This window comes from Primulina huaijiensis, chromosome 18 (assembly GCF_012295235.1).
Source record: "Primulina huaijiensis isolate GDHJ02 chromosome 18, ASM1229523v2, whole genome shotgun sequence".
Classification (NCBI taxonomy): domain Eukaryota; kingdom Viridiplantae; phylum Streptophyta; class Magnoliopsida; order Lamiales; family Gesneriaceae; genus Primulina; species Primulina huaijiensis.
This window is the reverse complement of record NC_133323.1, coordinates 20,020,604-20,035,488: the sequence shown is the minus strand read 5'-3', so window position 1 is coordinate 20,035,488 and position 14,885 is coordinate 20,020,604. Positions and strand designations below refer to the sequence as shown.

The following is a 14,885-nucleotide window of genomic DNA, read 5'->3' as shown; positions in this document are numbered from 1 at the left end:
CTGAAGAGACGACTAGGGAGTTGGATTTGCATCCAAGTGATGTTCCAGAGATGTCTACTCATATTTCAAACCGTTTGGTTGAAGAATTGACTGCGTTGAAAATTGAAGAGATATCACAAGCACTGTCCAAGGCTGTGTCTGATTGCTTGAAGACAGTGTTGGGTAAACCGAACCAGTCAACCAACAAAGAGCAGCATGTAAGTGAAAAAGAAGGGAACCAAGGAAGCAACCAAGTCCATGATTTTGATCAGGGAGTAGGAAACTCGAGGGCTGGCGATCCTCGCCGCTCAGAGTTTATTCTCCCAAATCAGCCAGAAAGAAGGTATACACCACTTCACAAGAGAGAAGAAACCTGAGGAGGAAGGGCTCAGTCATATCCACGTGCTCATGGAGTGGGGAGTTCAAAACAACCGATGGCTCAAGTCTACAGCGTGACAAATCCACTGTACCAACCGGGAGCTTATGATGACATATCACACATGGATTATCCAGGAGTAGATGAGGGTTTCCCAGGAGGTAATGTTGGTTTGGGGGCAGGGTTTCAAGCTCGGGGGGCAAATCATTATCATCACCCACTCCCGGCTCGGAACATTCACATGGTTGATCCAGAAATGGTGAGAGAGGCTGTTCAAGAGTTGTATGGGCCGGCTTTGAGACAGATAGGCCGCCCGGAGTTTCACAAACCATATCCAGACTATATAGAAGTGAATAACCCATATCCAAGGGGTTATAGAGTTCATGATTTCAGCCTATTCTGTGGAGAGGACGGCCAATCGAGCATGGAACATATAGCCAGATTCACCATCCAGTGCGGGGAATTAGCCAACTTGGAGAACTTCAACAATCTAAAGTTGCGGCTATTCCCGAATTCCCTCACAGGAACTGCATTTGCATGGTATGCCTCACTCTCCAGAAATTCAGTGATGAGTTGGCAAGAGATGGAAAGACAATTTCACATCCAATTCTATAGAACAGAGCCAGAAGTGTGTATTGCCGATTTGTCCAGAATAACCCAAAAGAAAGGAGAATCTGTGGAGTCTTTTATCGACAGGTTCAAAAAGATGAAAAACAGGTGTAAGGTGTTCCTACCAGAGACCGAGTTCGTGAAGATGGCACAAAAAGGGCTGGATTTTGAATTAAGGAAGAAATTCCAGGGTATGGAGTTCAGGGATTTCTTTGAGCTAGCTGCCAAAGTGGCTGAATACGAAGAACTATTGCGGGAAGAGTCATACAAGAAGAAAACTGTTATGGGGTCTTATTATCAGGAGGTGGAAGATGTGGCATTGGCAGAAATTCGATCAGCTGGTTCTTGCACAGTTCCCCAGCTAAAAAAGAAGCCAGCTGAACTTGAAAAGAAGAATAGCTCCCAACTCCCCAAAGACATGCAGTATACATTTGATGTGTCAAAGACCGAGGAAGTTTTTGATTTCTTGGTAAAAGAAAAATTCATCACATTCCCACCTGATCACAGGATGCCACCCGCCGAAGAGCTGAAGGGACGAGAGTATTGTAAGTACCACAACTCCTACAATCACGCTACTAAGTCTTGTTGGGCGTTCAAGAACATTTTGCAAGACAGGATTAACAAGGGAGTCGTGAAATTCCCTAACAAACAGGAGTCTATGGCGGTGGATGATGATCCTTTTCCCCCAGTAGCTTTAGTCAATGTGAATGTGACAGATTTGAGAGATCTTCTCAATGAAAAAAGAAGCCGATCCTTTGCAGTGAAAGACCGAATAATCAAAAAATGCTGGATCCCTAAGGGTCAATTGTATGAAGCCACTGGANTCGATCAGCTGGTTCTTGCACAGTTCCCCAGCTAAAAAAGAAGCCAGCTGAACTTGAAAAGAAGAATAGCTCCCAACTCCCCAAAGACATGCAGTATACATTTGATGTGCCAAAGAACGAGGAAGTTTTTGATTTCTTGGTAAAAGAAAAATTCATCACATTCCCACCTGATCACAGGATGCCACCCGCCGAAGAGCTGAAGGGACGAGAGTATTGTAAGTACCACAACTCCTACAATCACGCTACTAAGTCTTGTTGGGCGTTCAAGAACATTTTGCAAGACAGGATTAACAAGGGAGTCGTGAAATTCCCTAACAAACAGGAGTCTATGGCGGTGGATGATGATCCTTTTCCCCCAGTAGCTTTAGTCAATGTGAATGTGACAGATTTGAGAGATCTTCTCAATGAAAAAAGAAGCCGATCCTTTGCAGTGAAAGACCGAATAATCAAAAAATGCTGGATCCCTAAGGGTCAATTGTATGAAGCCACTGGAGGGTATAATACCGATCGACTAAGAACAGTTCAGCAGCGTGTAACCAGAAATGTTGGCGAATCCGCGGCCTCTAGGCCGAGGAACCAACATTTCCTCGAAAGACCAGTGGTGGAGAGTCAATGGTTTAGAGGGGAGTCATCTCGCAATCAGCACCAAAGGTATTCGGACATGAGAAATGCATATGAAGTTGAGTCACGAAGGGTGGAAACCAGGAAAATATCAGCTGATCAAGGCAGAGAGCGGCGTGCATATGAAATCTCAAAAGGAAAAATGATTGAGAGTAGGACAGCAAGGCCCAGATACGTCCTTCCAGCTAGAGGGGAGTTCAGTGAGTCTTGGAGAGTGGCCCAACACAAAAAGTTCCCTAGGCCACCGACTAGGACTCAAAAGAGACGGCTATTGAGGGAAAGAGCTATTGCAAGAAGAGAGGAGTCCGCTAAGTTGAGAAATGAACCCACAATTGATGTTCCAGTCTCCATGAATCCAGTGGGGAGTAAATCCAAGTTTGGAAGATCGGCGACTGAGGATAAGTTTGTAGAAGATGATGATGATTTGTTAAGCGAAGAGGATGATCAAAAAAGAAAAACAATTAACTTTTGCGTTGGAGAGTTTCACATCACTGTGGATTGTGCCACAGGAGTGGTGATACTACCAGAGAGGTTTAAAATGATAGAAGAAGAGAATGGAGAGTTGACGTCCCAAGAGTCAATGCCAAAGGAAGAGCATGCAAATAAACTCCCTGAAGGGAGTTCAAGAGTGATTATAAAGGAAGATCACCCAAATAAGCCTAAACAGGTGATACTTGAAAAGCCTACACTGGCCATGACCAAGCACATAAGGCCGTTGTACATCAAGGCCCATGTCAATGGGAAACCAGTGTCTAGGGTTTTGATTGACAATGGCTCAGCCGTGAATGTTCTTCCAGTAAGAATGTTAAGAAATTTGGGCAAAACTGAAGAAGATTTGATTCCTACTGAGGTTTCTGTTGCTGCGTTTACCGGGGAAACCACCAAGACCATTGGAGTATTCCCCGCTGATGTTACTGTAGGGAGCATGTCGTCTTTATGTGCATTTTTCGTGGTAAACTCCTCCGCCAACTTCCAAGCGTTGTTAGGCAGAGATTGGATCCATGCAAACCAGTGCATCCCATCCTCAATGCACCAACTGTTGTTATTTTGGAAAGCGGATGATGTGGAGGTTGTAGAAGCGGATGGACAGCCGTTTCAAACAAGTGCAAATGCAGTGGAGGCCAGATATTACAACGGGGATTTTGTGCCTATCAAAATTCGTAACAATAGCAAGAAAGAAAGCCCACTGTACATGCAAACACCAACTCCAAGCTCGGTGTTGGAGAGAATCCTCAAGCCTATTGTTATCGTGCCGCCTAGGCCGATGATTCAACCGCTAATTGAGGAGGTTGATGATTGAAATGAACCAAAAGGGGAAAAAGGTAGCTGCAACCTCTATATGGAAGGCGCATGTGCAGCAAGTATTGGACAAATCGGAAGAAGATGAAGCATGAGACACCTATGGAACTGAGGTTGTTCAAGAAGAAGAATACGAAGAGGATGAGCTCCAAGTTGATGAATTGTTGATGGCGCCATCTCAAATGGAAGATGGCCAACACGAAGTGCAAGATCCATTGGAAGAGATTAACTTGGGGGAGCTGGAGAATCCAAAAGTAGTATATGTGAGTAAGCTACTGGAAAAGCAGTTGAAGCAAGATCTGATCAGTTTGCTGAAAGAATACAGAGATTGTTTTGCATTGAGTTATGATGACATGCCAGGGTTGGACCGAAAATTGGTCGAACACCGACTTCCACTCAAAGATGGATTCAAACCATTTCAACAGCCATCTCGTCGCATGTCGAAAGAAGTCGAGTTGAAAGTAATAGAGGAAGTCGAGAAACTGTTGAGGGCCAAGTTTATAAAGCCAATCAGATATACCGGATGGCTTTCGAACATTGTGCCAGTCATGAAAAAGAATGGCAAGATCAGAATATGTATTGACTTCCGAGACTTGAACTGTGCAACTCCCACAGATGTGTACGTAATGCCGATACCTGATATGTTAATTGATTCGGTGGCTAGGCATGAGCTGTTGTCTTTCATGGATGGGTTCTCGGGCTACAACGAGATTAAAATAGCAGAAAGTGACACTCACAAAACTGCATTCAGATGTCCAGGAGCTGTTGGTACGTTTGAATGGCTTGTCATGCCATTCGGGCTGAAAAACGCAAGGGCCACATACCAAAGGGCTATGAACTCGATCTTTCATGATATGATAGGGCATCATATTGAAGTATATATCGACGATATTGTTGTGAAATCCAAACAAGCTGCTGATCACGTTGAACACTTGAGGAGGAGTTTCCAAAGAATGAGACAACATGAGTTAAAGTTAAATCCATTGAAATGTGCCTTTGGTGTGAAAGCAGGAAACTTTTTGGGATTTCTGGTACATTAGAGGGGAGTTGAAGTGGATAAAAACAAAGCCAAAGCTATTATGGAAGCAAATCCGCCTAGAAACAAGAAAGAGTTGCAACGCTTCCTTGGGCAAGTAAATTACTTGAGGCGTTTTATCTTTAACCTTGCAGGGAAGACGAAGGAGTTTTCACAGCTGTTGAAGCTCAAAGACAGCAGGGAGTTCAAATGAGAAGATTCTCATCAGAAAGCATTTGACGTGGTAAAAGGATATTTATCCAATCCACCTGTTCTTATGCCTCCCAGGTATGGAATGCCCCTTAAATTATATATCTCTGCTGCCCATGAGTCAATTGGATGTTTACTAGTTCAAAACAATCACGAAGGAAATGAGCAAGCCATCTATTATTTGAGTAGATTCCTTACTCCAGTAGAGGTAAAATACTCTGTGATTGAAAAACTATGCTTAACATTGTATTACGCATGTACTAAGTTAAGGCATTATTTGATTCAATCAAGAGTGTTTGTGGTGACTAAAACCGATTTGATTAAATATATGCTTAATAGACCCATCCTCTCTGGGCGTATTGGCAAATGGTCTTTAGCATTGGCCGAGTTTACATTGATTTACTACCCCCAAAAATCAGTAAAAGGCCAAGCTATAGCCGATTTTTTAGCTGATCATCCTTCACTTGATGAGTCTATTGGAGAGCAGGTTGGTTTTCCGGTTTGTGGAATAGAAGTTCGACCATGGGAGTTGAAGTTCGATGGATCAAGTACAGAAACAACAGCCGGAGCTGGTATTGTGATCACCTCCCCAAGAGGTGTGAAAACCGCTCTATCCTTTAATTTGGGTTTTCCATGCACCAACAATCAGGCGGAATACGAAGCACTGGTCATTGGATTAGAAATTCTGAAAGATTTAGGGGCGAGGGAATTGTTAATATCAGGGGATTCTCAGCTGGTACTCAAACAGCTGTCAGGGGAGTTCAAATGCACAAGTTTGTCCTTGGCTCCATACTATACCGCGGCATCCCAACTTCTAGATGATTTCGAGGAAGTGTCATTAATACACGTCCCAAGACAAGAAAATTGGGAGGCTGACGAATTGGCACAGGTTGCTTCGGGATTGAAGATATCTCCAGAACTTACACACAGACTAGTGTTGATCCAGAAGAAAAACCACCCTTCAATCCAGCAAAGGGGAATTCAGGTAGACACGCTCAATTTGGATACAAACTTAGCTAGTGACTGGAGGGATGACATAAAACAGGTGTTAGAATCAACCGGGAGAGATATTCCACATGGATTAAAAATGAGAGCTCTGAATTACGTCTTAGTGGAGGGAGATTTGTACAGGAAAAGTTTGGATGGTTTGCTCCTCAGATGCATAGGTTTTCCAGAGGCTTTGGAGATCATGACGCAAGTGCATGAGGGAGTATGTGGAGCACATCAATCTGGAGTAAAGATGAGATGGTTGATAAGGAGGTATGGCTACTATTGGCCATCCATCCTGAAAGATTGCATCAAATACGCTAAGGGATGCCAACCATGTCAGAAACACGGGAACATCCAAAGAATTCCGGCGGATGAGCTCCACAGCGTTGTCAAACCATGGCCGTTCAGGGGCTGGGCCATGGACTTAATAGGGAAAATCCACCCCGCATCATCTAAATGCCACTCATTCATCCTTGTGGCTACAGATTTTTTCACCAAATGGGTAGAAGCGGTGCCTTTGAAGAAAGCGGAGCAAGGGGATGTCATTAACTTTGTGAAAGAGAATATTATTCACAGATTTGGAATTCCAGAGTCATTGACCACGGATCAGGGAACTATGTTCACGGGCTCAGATATGAGGGAATTTGCAGAAGACTATGGAATCAAATTACTAAACTCGTCCCCTCATTACCCACAGTCCAACGGGCAAGCCGAAGCGTCAAACAAAGTGTTGATAAAGATTCTACAAAAGATGATGGAGGAGAATCCCAGGGATTGGCCAAGGCTATTATCAGAAACTTTGTGGGCGTACAGAACATCCAAGAGGACAGCCACTGGAGTAAGCCCTTTTTCCCTTACCTTTGGCCATGATGCAGTGCTACCATTGGAGATTATGGTGCCATCAATGCGAGTGGCAAAACAAAATGAACTTTCCCTTGAACATTATAATGAAGCAATGATCATGGAGTTAGAAGAACTAGACGAGCTGAGAATCCAAGCATACAATGCTCTGTTGTTGCAGAAACAGAAGGTTGCGAGAATCTACAATAAAAGAGTTAACAAGAAAAGCTTCCATGAAGGAGAAATAGTGTGGAAGGCCATACTGCCATTAGGAACAAAGGATAGGGAGCTGGCCAAATGGTCTCCCAACTGGGAGGGACCATTCAAGGTACATAAGGTGTTAGACGGAAATGCATATTGGCTGTCAAGTTTAGATGGTCATCCACACAAGAGATGCATAAACGGCAAGTATCTCAAGCTGTATTTTCCAAGTATGAGGGAAGAAGTAGAAAAAGCGAGCGAGTGAGGTGAACAGAAAGGCTGATATCCAGCGAGGAGTTGGCCCTTAGGGCCACTTTTGTGTGGGTTTAGTTCTTTATTTCAAGATGTCATGTGATGTAGGCCTTAGGGCCACTAAAATAAATATATGTTGTTTATGTTTAAACAATAAGATTGATCGGAGAAAGTGGGACAGTAAGCCACTTTCATTATTTTGAAGGCCCTTTGTTTCAGCAGGGAGTCGGCCTTATGGCCACTTATTATACCGTATCGCCATTATATAAATTGGTTGTTTGCATGTGCAGTGACAACCATGAAGTAGGCCTTCCGGCCACTTGGAATATGGCAAGAAAGAAATACCCCGAGCAGGGAGTTGAGCTCACCGAGCGGAACAACGAATAACAAAAGAAGAGCAGAAGAAAACGAGGGTGTTATACGAACCCCGAGAGGAACCAGAAGTGGAATTTGGTATAGAAATAGGCTATCCAGCCATTTTTGTACGATTTTTAGCTTCATGTTGTAAAATTTTGTTTTAAGTAAGCCGTCGGGCCACTAATGTAAATGTTTGATGGCTATGATGTAAAAAACGAGAAAGATTAATTAAAGTTGGCCAGTAGGCCACTTTTGTCATATTGGATCCATTATGTTTCGGTAGAGAATGAAGAGAGGAAATGATCTCGAGTGGGGAGTTTTAAGCCAACATATGGTTGTGATTGAAGCTATTGAAATGAGTTGAGTTAAATGGATTAAGAACGAATAGAAACTTCTTCCCAACATCCAATACACCACACCCCGTACAAATCCACCTTCGTTCCACATCCATCACTCAACAACCACAACACCGAACTACCAGTCAACAAAATATAAAGCGAAATCACCGCACGCAAGAACAAGTAAACGTGTATGCGGGAAAGGGGTCCGACTGAAGTGCAAATGCATATACGTGTATGCGGGAAAGGGATCCGACTGAAGTGCAAATGCATATACGTGTATGCGGGAGAGGGATCCGACTGAAGTGCAATGCATAATGCTAGGGACGAGGGATTTGTCTTGAGTGGATGCAGCATGTAAGAGCATATAGAAGCACATAAAAGCACATAAGAGTTAAAAGGTACCTCCGGTTCAGGAAACTCCAAAAACATCAAGGGATGAATATCGAGTATACCGAAGAACTGAGGCCAAGTCATGGCCAATCTTCAACCCATGACCACCTGTTAGAAATAGACATATCGATGTGTACAAGGAAAAACCAATAAAAGTGGATGCAGTAAGACTGAGAATCAGATCGAAAATAGGGAAAACGACAGTAAAGTTCCTACAAATGTGCCCATCAAACAAAATGCAAGCGGCTGTCTCAAACTAATGCATGCCAATTCACTAAACAAAACAAGATCAAGGGAATAAAGCACGAAGCTGTTCCCACTTGGCCAGGCACTCGGATTGGGTGTTCTCGGCCTCTTGGAATCTGCTGGTCCAGATATGGTAATCGTCCTTAAGGCCAAGAAGTTGTTGGCCGACGGTATGCGAGTTTTCCCTGGTTTCCAATAGGGTGGTCTCCAAAGTTTCTGCATCATCCAACAAAGTAACCATCCTAGCTCGACGCATGTGAATCTCCTCTTCTAGTCGCTTGACCTCAGCTTCTTCCTCATCATAACTAGCTGTTATTGCGGCTATCTGCTCACGGAGGACCTTATCATGCCTGTCTAGATCTTCCTTCTTTTCGCGCTTAGTCTAAAAAGATGAGCGGCGAGATATCATGTCTGCACTGGTGGCAAAGGCAGCATCTGACCGAGAGAATATAGTAGGAAGATCATCAAGTGTATCGAACCCTGAGGTATCAAACTCTGGGGAAGTCTTGAGAATGGAGACAGATGACAGCATGGCTAATCGTTGTAACTCCCCAAGCTGATGCAAGCCAAGGCCAAGGAAGTTTCGAACGGCCATCTGTGCGTGAGCGAGCGCCTCCATAGACGGTGCGCACCTTTCAGGATTGGAAGCCGTAGAGGAGATATTATCAGAGAAGCTCAAATCTATCTGGTTCTCAGGTTCGCCTATGAGCCTGAGTCGAGCCCTCCGAGATGTCAGATCCTATAAAATAAATAAAGTCGAAGTTGGGGTGACAAATACGTGGATATCCAACTATGTGAGATGCCATTTTTTTGGGGAAATGGAGACGAAGAGCTGTTGAATTGAGGCGAGGGAGACGGAGAGAAGAGGAAGACACGAGTTTGAGGAACCTACGCTTGTATTGGATCTTGACTCTCACCAATTGGAAGCATTCACCAAGGCATATGCTGAAATAGAATCAAGATTATCTGGGCTTAATGTTCTTATTGAGATTTACTTCGCTGATGTCCCTGTGGCGACATTCAAAACCCTCACCTCTCTTGCCAAAGTTGCTGGGTTTGGTTTTAATTTGGTCTGTGGTAGCAAGAACCTTGATTTAATCAAGAGAGAATTCCCTTCTGGAAAAATCTTTTTTGCTGGAGTGGTTGATGGCAGGAACATTTGGGCTAATGATTTGGATGCTTCTCTCATAACCCTGCAGTTTCTTGAAGGCAGGGAGAAAGGATAAGCTTGTTGTGTCCACCTTCTCCTCCCTTCTCCACACTGCTGTGGATCTTGTGAATGAGCCTAAGCTGGAACAAGAAATTAAATCATGGCTCACATTTGTTGCGCAAAAAATTGTTGAAGTTGATGCTTTGGCAAAGGCACTGGCTGGAAAGAAGGACGAGGCACTCTTCTCTGCTAATTCTGCTGCTCAGGCTTCCAGGAAGTCCTCCCCAAGGGTGAATAATGAAGCTGTCGAGAAGGATGCTAACAAGTATAATTGGAAGTGCAAAAATTTCAGTACCCATGACCATTGTTGTATCTGGAAGAGGAAAAATGTTTGTTGGGGAGCTTATGATACAACAATATGATTTTGTCAGAGAGAAAAGAGCACAGACGACGATGTGGAGTTCTTGTGAGTTGGGTGATGAAGTAACTTGGAAACTTTGAGATTTGGCTTTCACATTAAATGGAATTTGAAGATTACAGTATGGATTCAGAAAAATGAAATTTCCGACAAGATTTTGGAGGCTATTATGTGAGAAAGAAGAATAAAGCGGGCTTTTGAAATTTTGAATTTGGCTTCACTAAAGACGGGAATTTGTCTTGGGCCTTTTCTGCTTATGGGCCATACTGATAAGAAATATAGTAAAAGAATAATATACAAGCATTTTGGCCCAAAGGCCAATGCTTGCGGGGGGCAATTGTTTGGGCCAAAATAATTAAATTAGGAGCCCAATTTAATTATTTAATTAGAAGTCCAATTTAATTAGAAGCCCATCAGGTACAACGGATTAATTTTCAAAAATTGATCACGTAGTGCTGAAAAGATAGAAGATCATGGGAGGAGATGTGGAGATAGTGGCGTGAAAAACGGGGAACGTGAATCATGGGGGAGTGGAGAAGAACCGCACAGTTGTTGGGAGGAAAAAGGAGATCGGCAAGCAGAAACAAGACAACTCAACTCTCTACAGAGACAAAATCTGAAAATACTCTCTGCAAAATTTTCAATATTCAAGCACTTGTTTTCTTAAGCGTTCCAGTATATTTCTAGCATTCTAGGTCTTGTCCTTTTATATTTCAACAACTTTATATGTTTTATTTTTATGTCTTGTAAATTCCTACGGTTTATTGAAAATATAAACAATGTCAGGGGTTTATTCCTCAAATTCCAGTAGTTTTCTTCTTTTTTGGCGTTATATTAGTTTAAGAGATTAGAACCGAAGATCGAATTTAGGATTCGCTTTCGTTTGATAGTTAGAAGTTAGATTTTTACTGTTTTTCACACAAATTGGTGCAACTTCGCACCTGGCACGCCCGCAAATCAAATATTGTGCAAACAGTTTTATTAAATTAATTTTTTCATTAACTTTGTGAAAAGACATAACATTAAGCAGAAAAATAGAAGAAAAACATTGTTCAGGTACATATGTAGCTTATACATAAAACAAAAAAAAAATGACATTTACTTACATTTCTTGACTTATTTGTTTTCTTATGTTAACGTGAAAAAAATTAAGTACTTAAAATGATGTTGACATAAAAGCGAGACTACGCTAATCAAGTATTATGCATTTTCGATGTTAACTTAACGTAATAGAAGTAAATTTTCACAATTTATAAATGTTCTTGCAGTTCTACAAGCGTCAGCGTCACGAAGATCAAGCAAGAATATATTTTAATTAGATTTCGGTTGAGTACAAAGTGAGTATGTTAAAAAATTTTGAACAACAGTCTCAAATAACTGAAAGCAAGGGAATGAAAACACAATTAAAGGTTATGATAAATATTGATTCATTAGATTTTTTTTGTATTTGGTCTTAAATTTCAATCATCATTCAATTTTCTAAGTTTTCTTATAGATGCAATGTCTAAGCATTAATGTATAATATTCATAATTCGTTGCATAAATTGATGCAACAACTAAAAATTCATTGTATAATTTATATCATATTATAAAATTCATATCAAATTACAAATATCCAACATTAATTCTATATATTGATTAAGAAATATATCAAATATTATTACATATATAATGTATTTGCTTCGGTCGTTAGTATACTATTAAAGTTGAAAAGTATATAATAACTAATTTTTGTGTCTAGTACGTTTTTTAATAAACAAAAAATATGAATTATCGACTTACAAAAATTCCATTTTATTTTTTAAAAAAAAATTATAAAAACATATTCTAGTAAAATGTGTATCTCATTATATTTTAATAAAATATTTTTTTATCTTTATCTATATTTTTTAATTTTAAATGATCATATCATCTATAACACAAAAACACAAAAAAATCTTATGAGACCGTATCACATATAAATTTTGTGAAATAAGTCTCAAACTCACAAAATTTATTATACAAAACCATTTTATAGTTTTTAATTTTAATATAATATATAAAATTTTCACAAAAAATATTTGACACAAAATTTTAATATACATGCACGCATCATATAAGTACTAAGTATGAAATCTGATTTCCATCCAATATTCTAGCTAAAATTTAATTTTTTATAAAGCAACATAGAAAATATTTGCTAAAATCAATGTTACTAATATTAATACATGTAAAAAATAGGATAATATAAAAGTGATGGGCTTCTCACCGAATCCGGTTCCCCCAAGCCCATCACTCGGCGCCCTTGTGTTGGCTTCTTTCACTCTCTTTAAGGTAAGCCACCTTTGTTTGGTTGTAAAATTTCTGTTTCCCTGTAATTTAGCATGTATTCGTTGAGTTTTTGTACCGATCATGAAGTGCTTTGTTCGTTTTTCTCGGATTTTTTCTGGGTAGGATTCTTTTTGTGGAATTACTGGTTTGAATTTTTTTTCCAGTTGCGATAATGAATACCGATGATGATGTTATGAAATTAATCGAATTTTCAGTTGTTGATTTGTTTTGGTGACAGTGTTTATCCGGATTCTGCTTCATAAGAAAGATTTGATCTTTTGTTGGTGTGTAACTTTTATCACATGTATTGGTAATGGAATTATTACCGGCTGTTTTTAATTTCAGTCAGTCTCCCATCATCAAATCTATAACATGATATGGGATTTTGAAATGGTTTGATGTGAAATCTTGTCTAGCAATCTACATTATTCCGTTGTCCAAAATAACTCAATAACGTCTGTCATTAAGAGATGGGGATTTGAAAAGGAATTATGTGTCCATGTTTGCTCGAATAAAGTTTCCTGAGGATGAAGTTATGCTGCCATGTAAGATTTAGACATTGCACCATAGCATTGGTTTTCTCCCTGTAATATTCAGGCGTGGGAAGGGCTAGCGACATTCCCAGCAGCATACTTGTCCCTTCTTATGGCAATGCAAAATTTTCAGAGTTGAGGGTGGGTTTAGTGGGCCTAAAACTGAGTGAATGAGTTGCATATCTTCTCCAACGTCTCCCACAAAAGATATGCTGGGTATGCTTGAGCCCAATGTCTCGTTTGGTTGTTCATATAATACATCGATTTAAACATAGTGTTTGGAATATTATGTGGTTTAAAAAATTTGAATCACACCATTACTATTAGCATCACATTTGATCATGTGGCATGGATGATCCTATAAGTGTTGTCAGAGTTAAAGTTATGTGCTCAATTTTATTAGTTTTAGGAGCAATTGTTAGGAGAGATTGTTTGGTTTATATGATCAACAGTGCTGTGTGGCTACTCATTTGAGAGTGATTAAAAAGTGGGCCAGTGGCGCTTGAGCTACTCTACAACATAAAATATTTGAGTTACAATGTTGCTATAACTATAACTTATGATACAACGGTAGGTGTCTGATCTTCTAGGATATTAACTGCGGTTGAAGTGAATTAATTTTGTAGTTGCAGATCCAATGAAGCACATTGTAAAGATTTTGACGTTGCTGGTAACCCTATCAGCTCTTTGGGTTGGCCTGCTTCAGGCATCCATAATTCCAAGGAGCTACACTTGGTTGGTAGGCTTCTTACATGCTCTCTCTAGTATTATTCAATCATACATCATGTTTCATTCTTTTCGTTTACATGTAACAGCTGCCTATGTACTTCATTGTATCCCTTGGATGTTATGGCCTATTAATGGTTGGAATTGGCTTGATGCAATTTCCAACTTGCCCACATGAGGCAATTCTGTTGCAACAGGTATTTACCAAATTTCACACAATCTTACCATTATGGATCATGATTCTTGTTCTATGGTGGGAGATAGAAAGCTTAGCTGAATTTAATAAGAAGATTTTGGGATAGCTTTTCTCTATTACGTAACAATGATTACATGGGTATATATACAAGTGTGTATGAAACAATTTACAATTAATAAATTAACAAATAAAGGAATCGAATCTGTTAGTTTGTTAGGCTCCAATCATTCTACATTCTTCTAGAGAACAACCATATGTGTGATTCCAAGCATGTGAATAATATTGTGATGTTGTGCTGCTTCATACTTGAACCCATTGACTTGCCCCCACAAGCTTAGCAAGGGATTTAGCACGACGCTGGGCAACGGATAAAGGTTTTGTAAGGATGTATGCAATCTGGTTACAAGATGGAACATGTCGGACAAACTGAGCATTGGATATAACCTTTTTTCGAACAAAATATAAGTCTAGTTCAAAGTGTTTGGTCTTGGAATGATGGACAGGATTGGCACTAAGAGCAATAGTGCTCATGTTGTCACACCAGAGAACTGGAGAATGAACCAAAGGAATATGCATTTCTGTCAAGAGAGATCGAATCCATAGCAATTCAGCTGTAGCATGAGTCAAACTCCGATATTCGGCTTCCGTACTAGATCGGGAGACAACTTGTTGTTTCCTGAAGCTCCAAGTAATGGGAGAGGTTCCAAGAAACCAAAAAAACCAGAGGTGGAGCGACGATCATCCGTATCACTCCCCCAGTCAGCATCACAAAAACCGTGAGAGATATTCGAGCACAAGCACTAAGATGAATCCATTTTTGTCTTGAGGAGTAGATCTTGAACATATTTGGATTGACAGAGAAAAAGAGAACCATCAGAGATCTTGGAGACTTCAATCCCTGAGAAATAAGATAAGTTGCCCAGATTTTTCAGAGAAAACTGACTGTCCAGCTTATGAATAAGACCAGCAATTTAATTAAAATCACTTCCTGTGACAATGATG

At 40.4% G+C, this 14,885-nt stretch overlaps 1 protein-coding gene across 5 annotated transcripts in view; it reads left to right on the top strand.

Annotated features, from left to right (window-relative positions):
* LOC140964824 (dolichol-phosphate mannose synthase subunit 3-like) overlaps positions 1-14,885 on the top strand; it is a 51,587-nt gene that overhangs the window by 31,990 nt on the left and 4,712 nt on the right. Inside the window, exons 1-3 of one of the 5 annotated variants that reach the window (XM_073424775.1) lie at positions 12,456-12,547; positions 13,594-13,700; positions 13,777-13,884. In XM_073424775.1, coding sequence (XP_073280876.1) covers positions 13,599-13,700; positions 13,777-13,884 — 210 coding nt within the window. In that variant the 5' untranslated portion in view covers positions 12,456-12,547; positions 13,594-13,598. The other 4 variants (XM_073424771.1, XM_073424770.1, XM_073424773.1 and 1 more) reach the window with 4 other exon arrangements.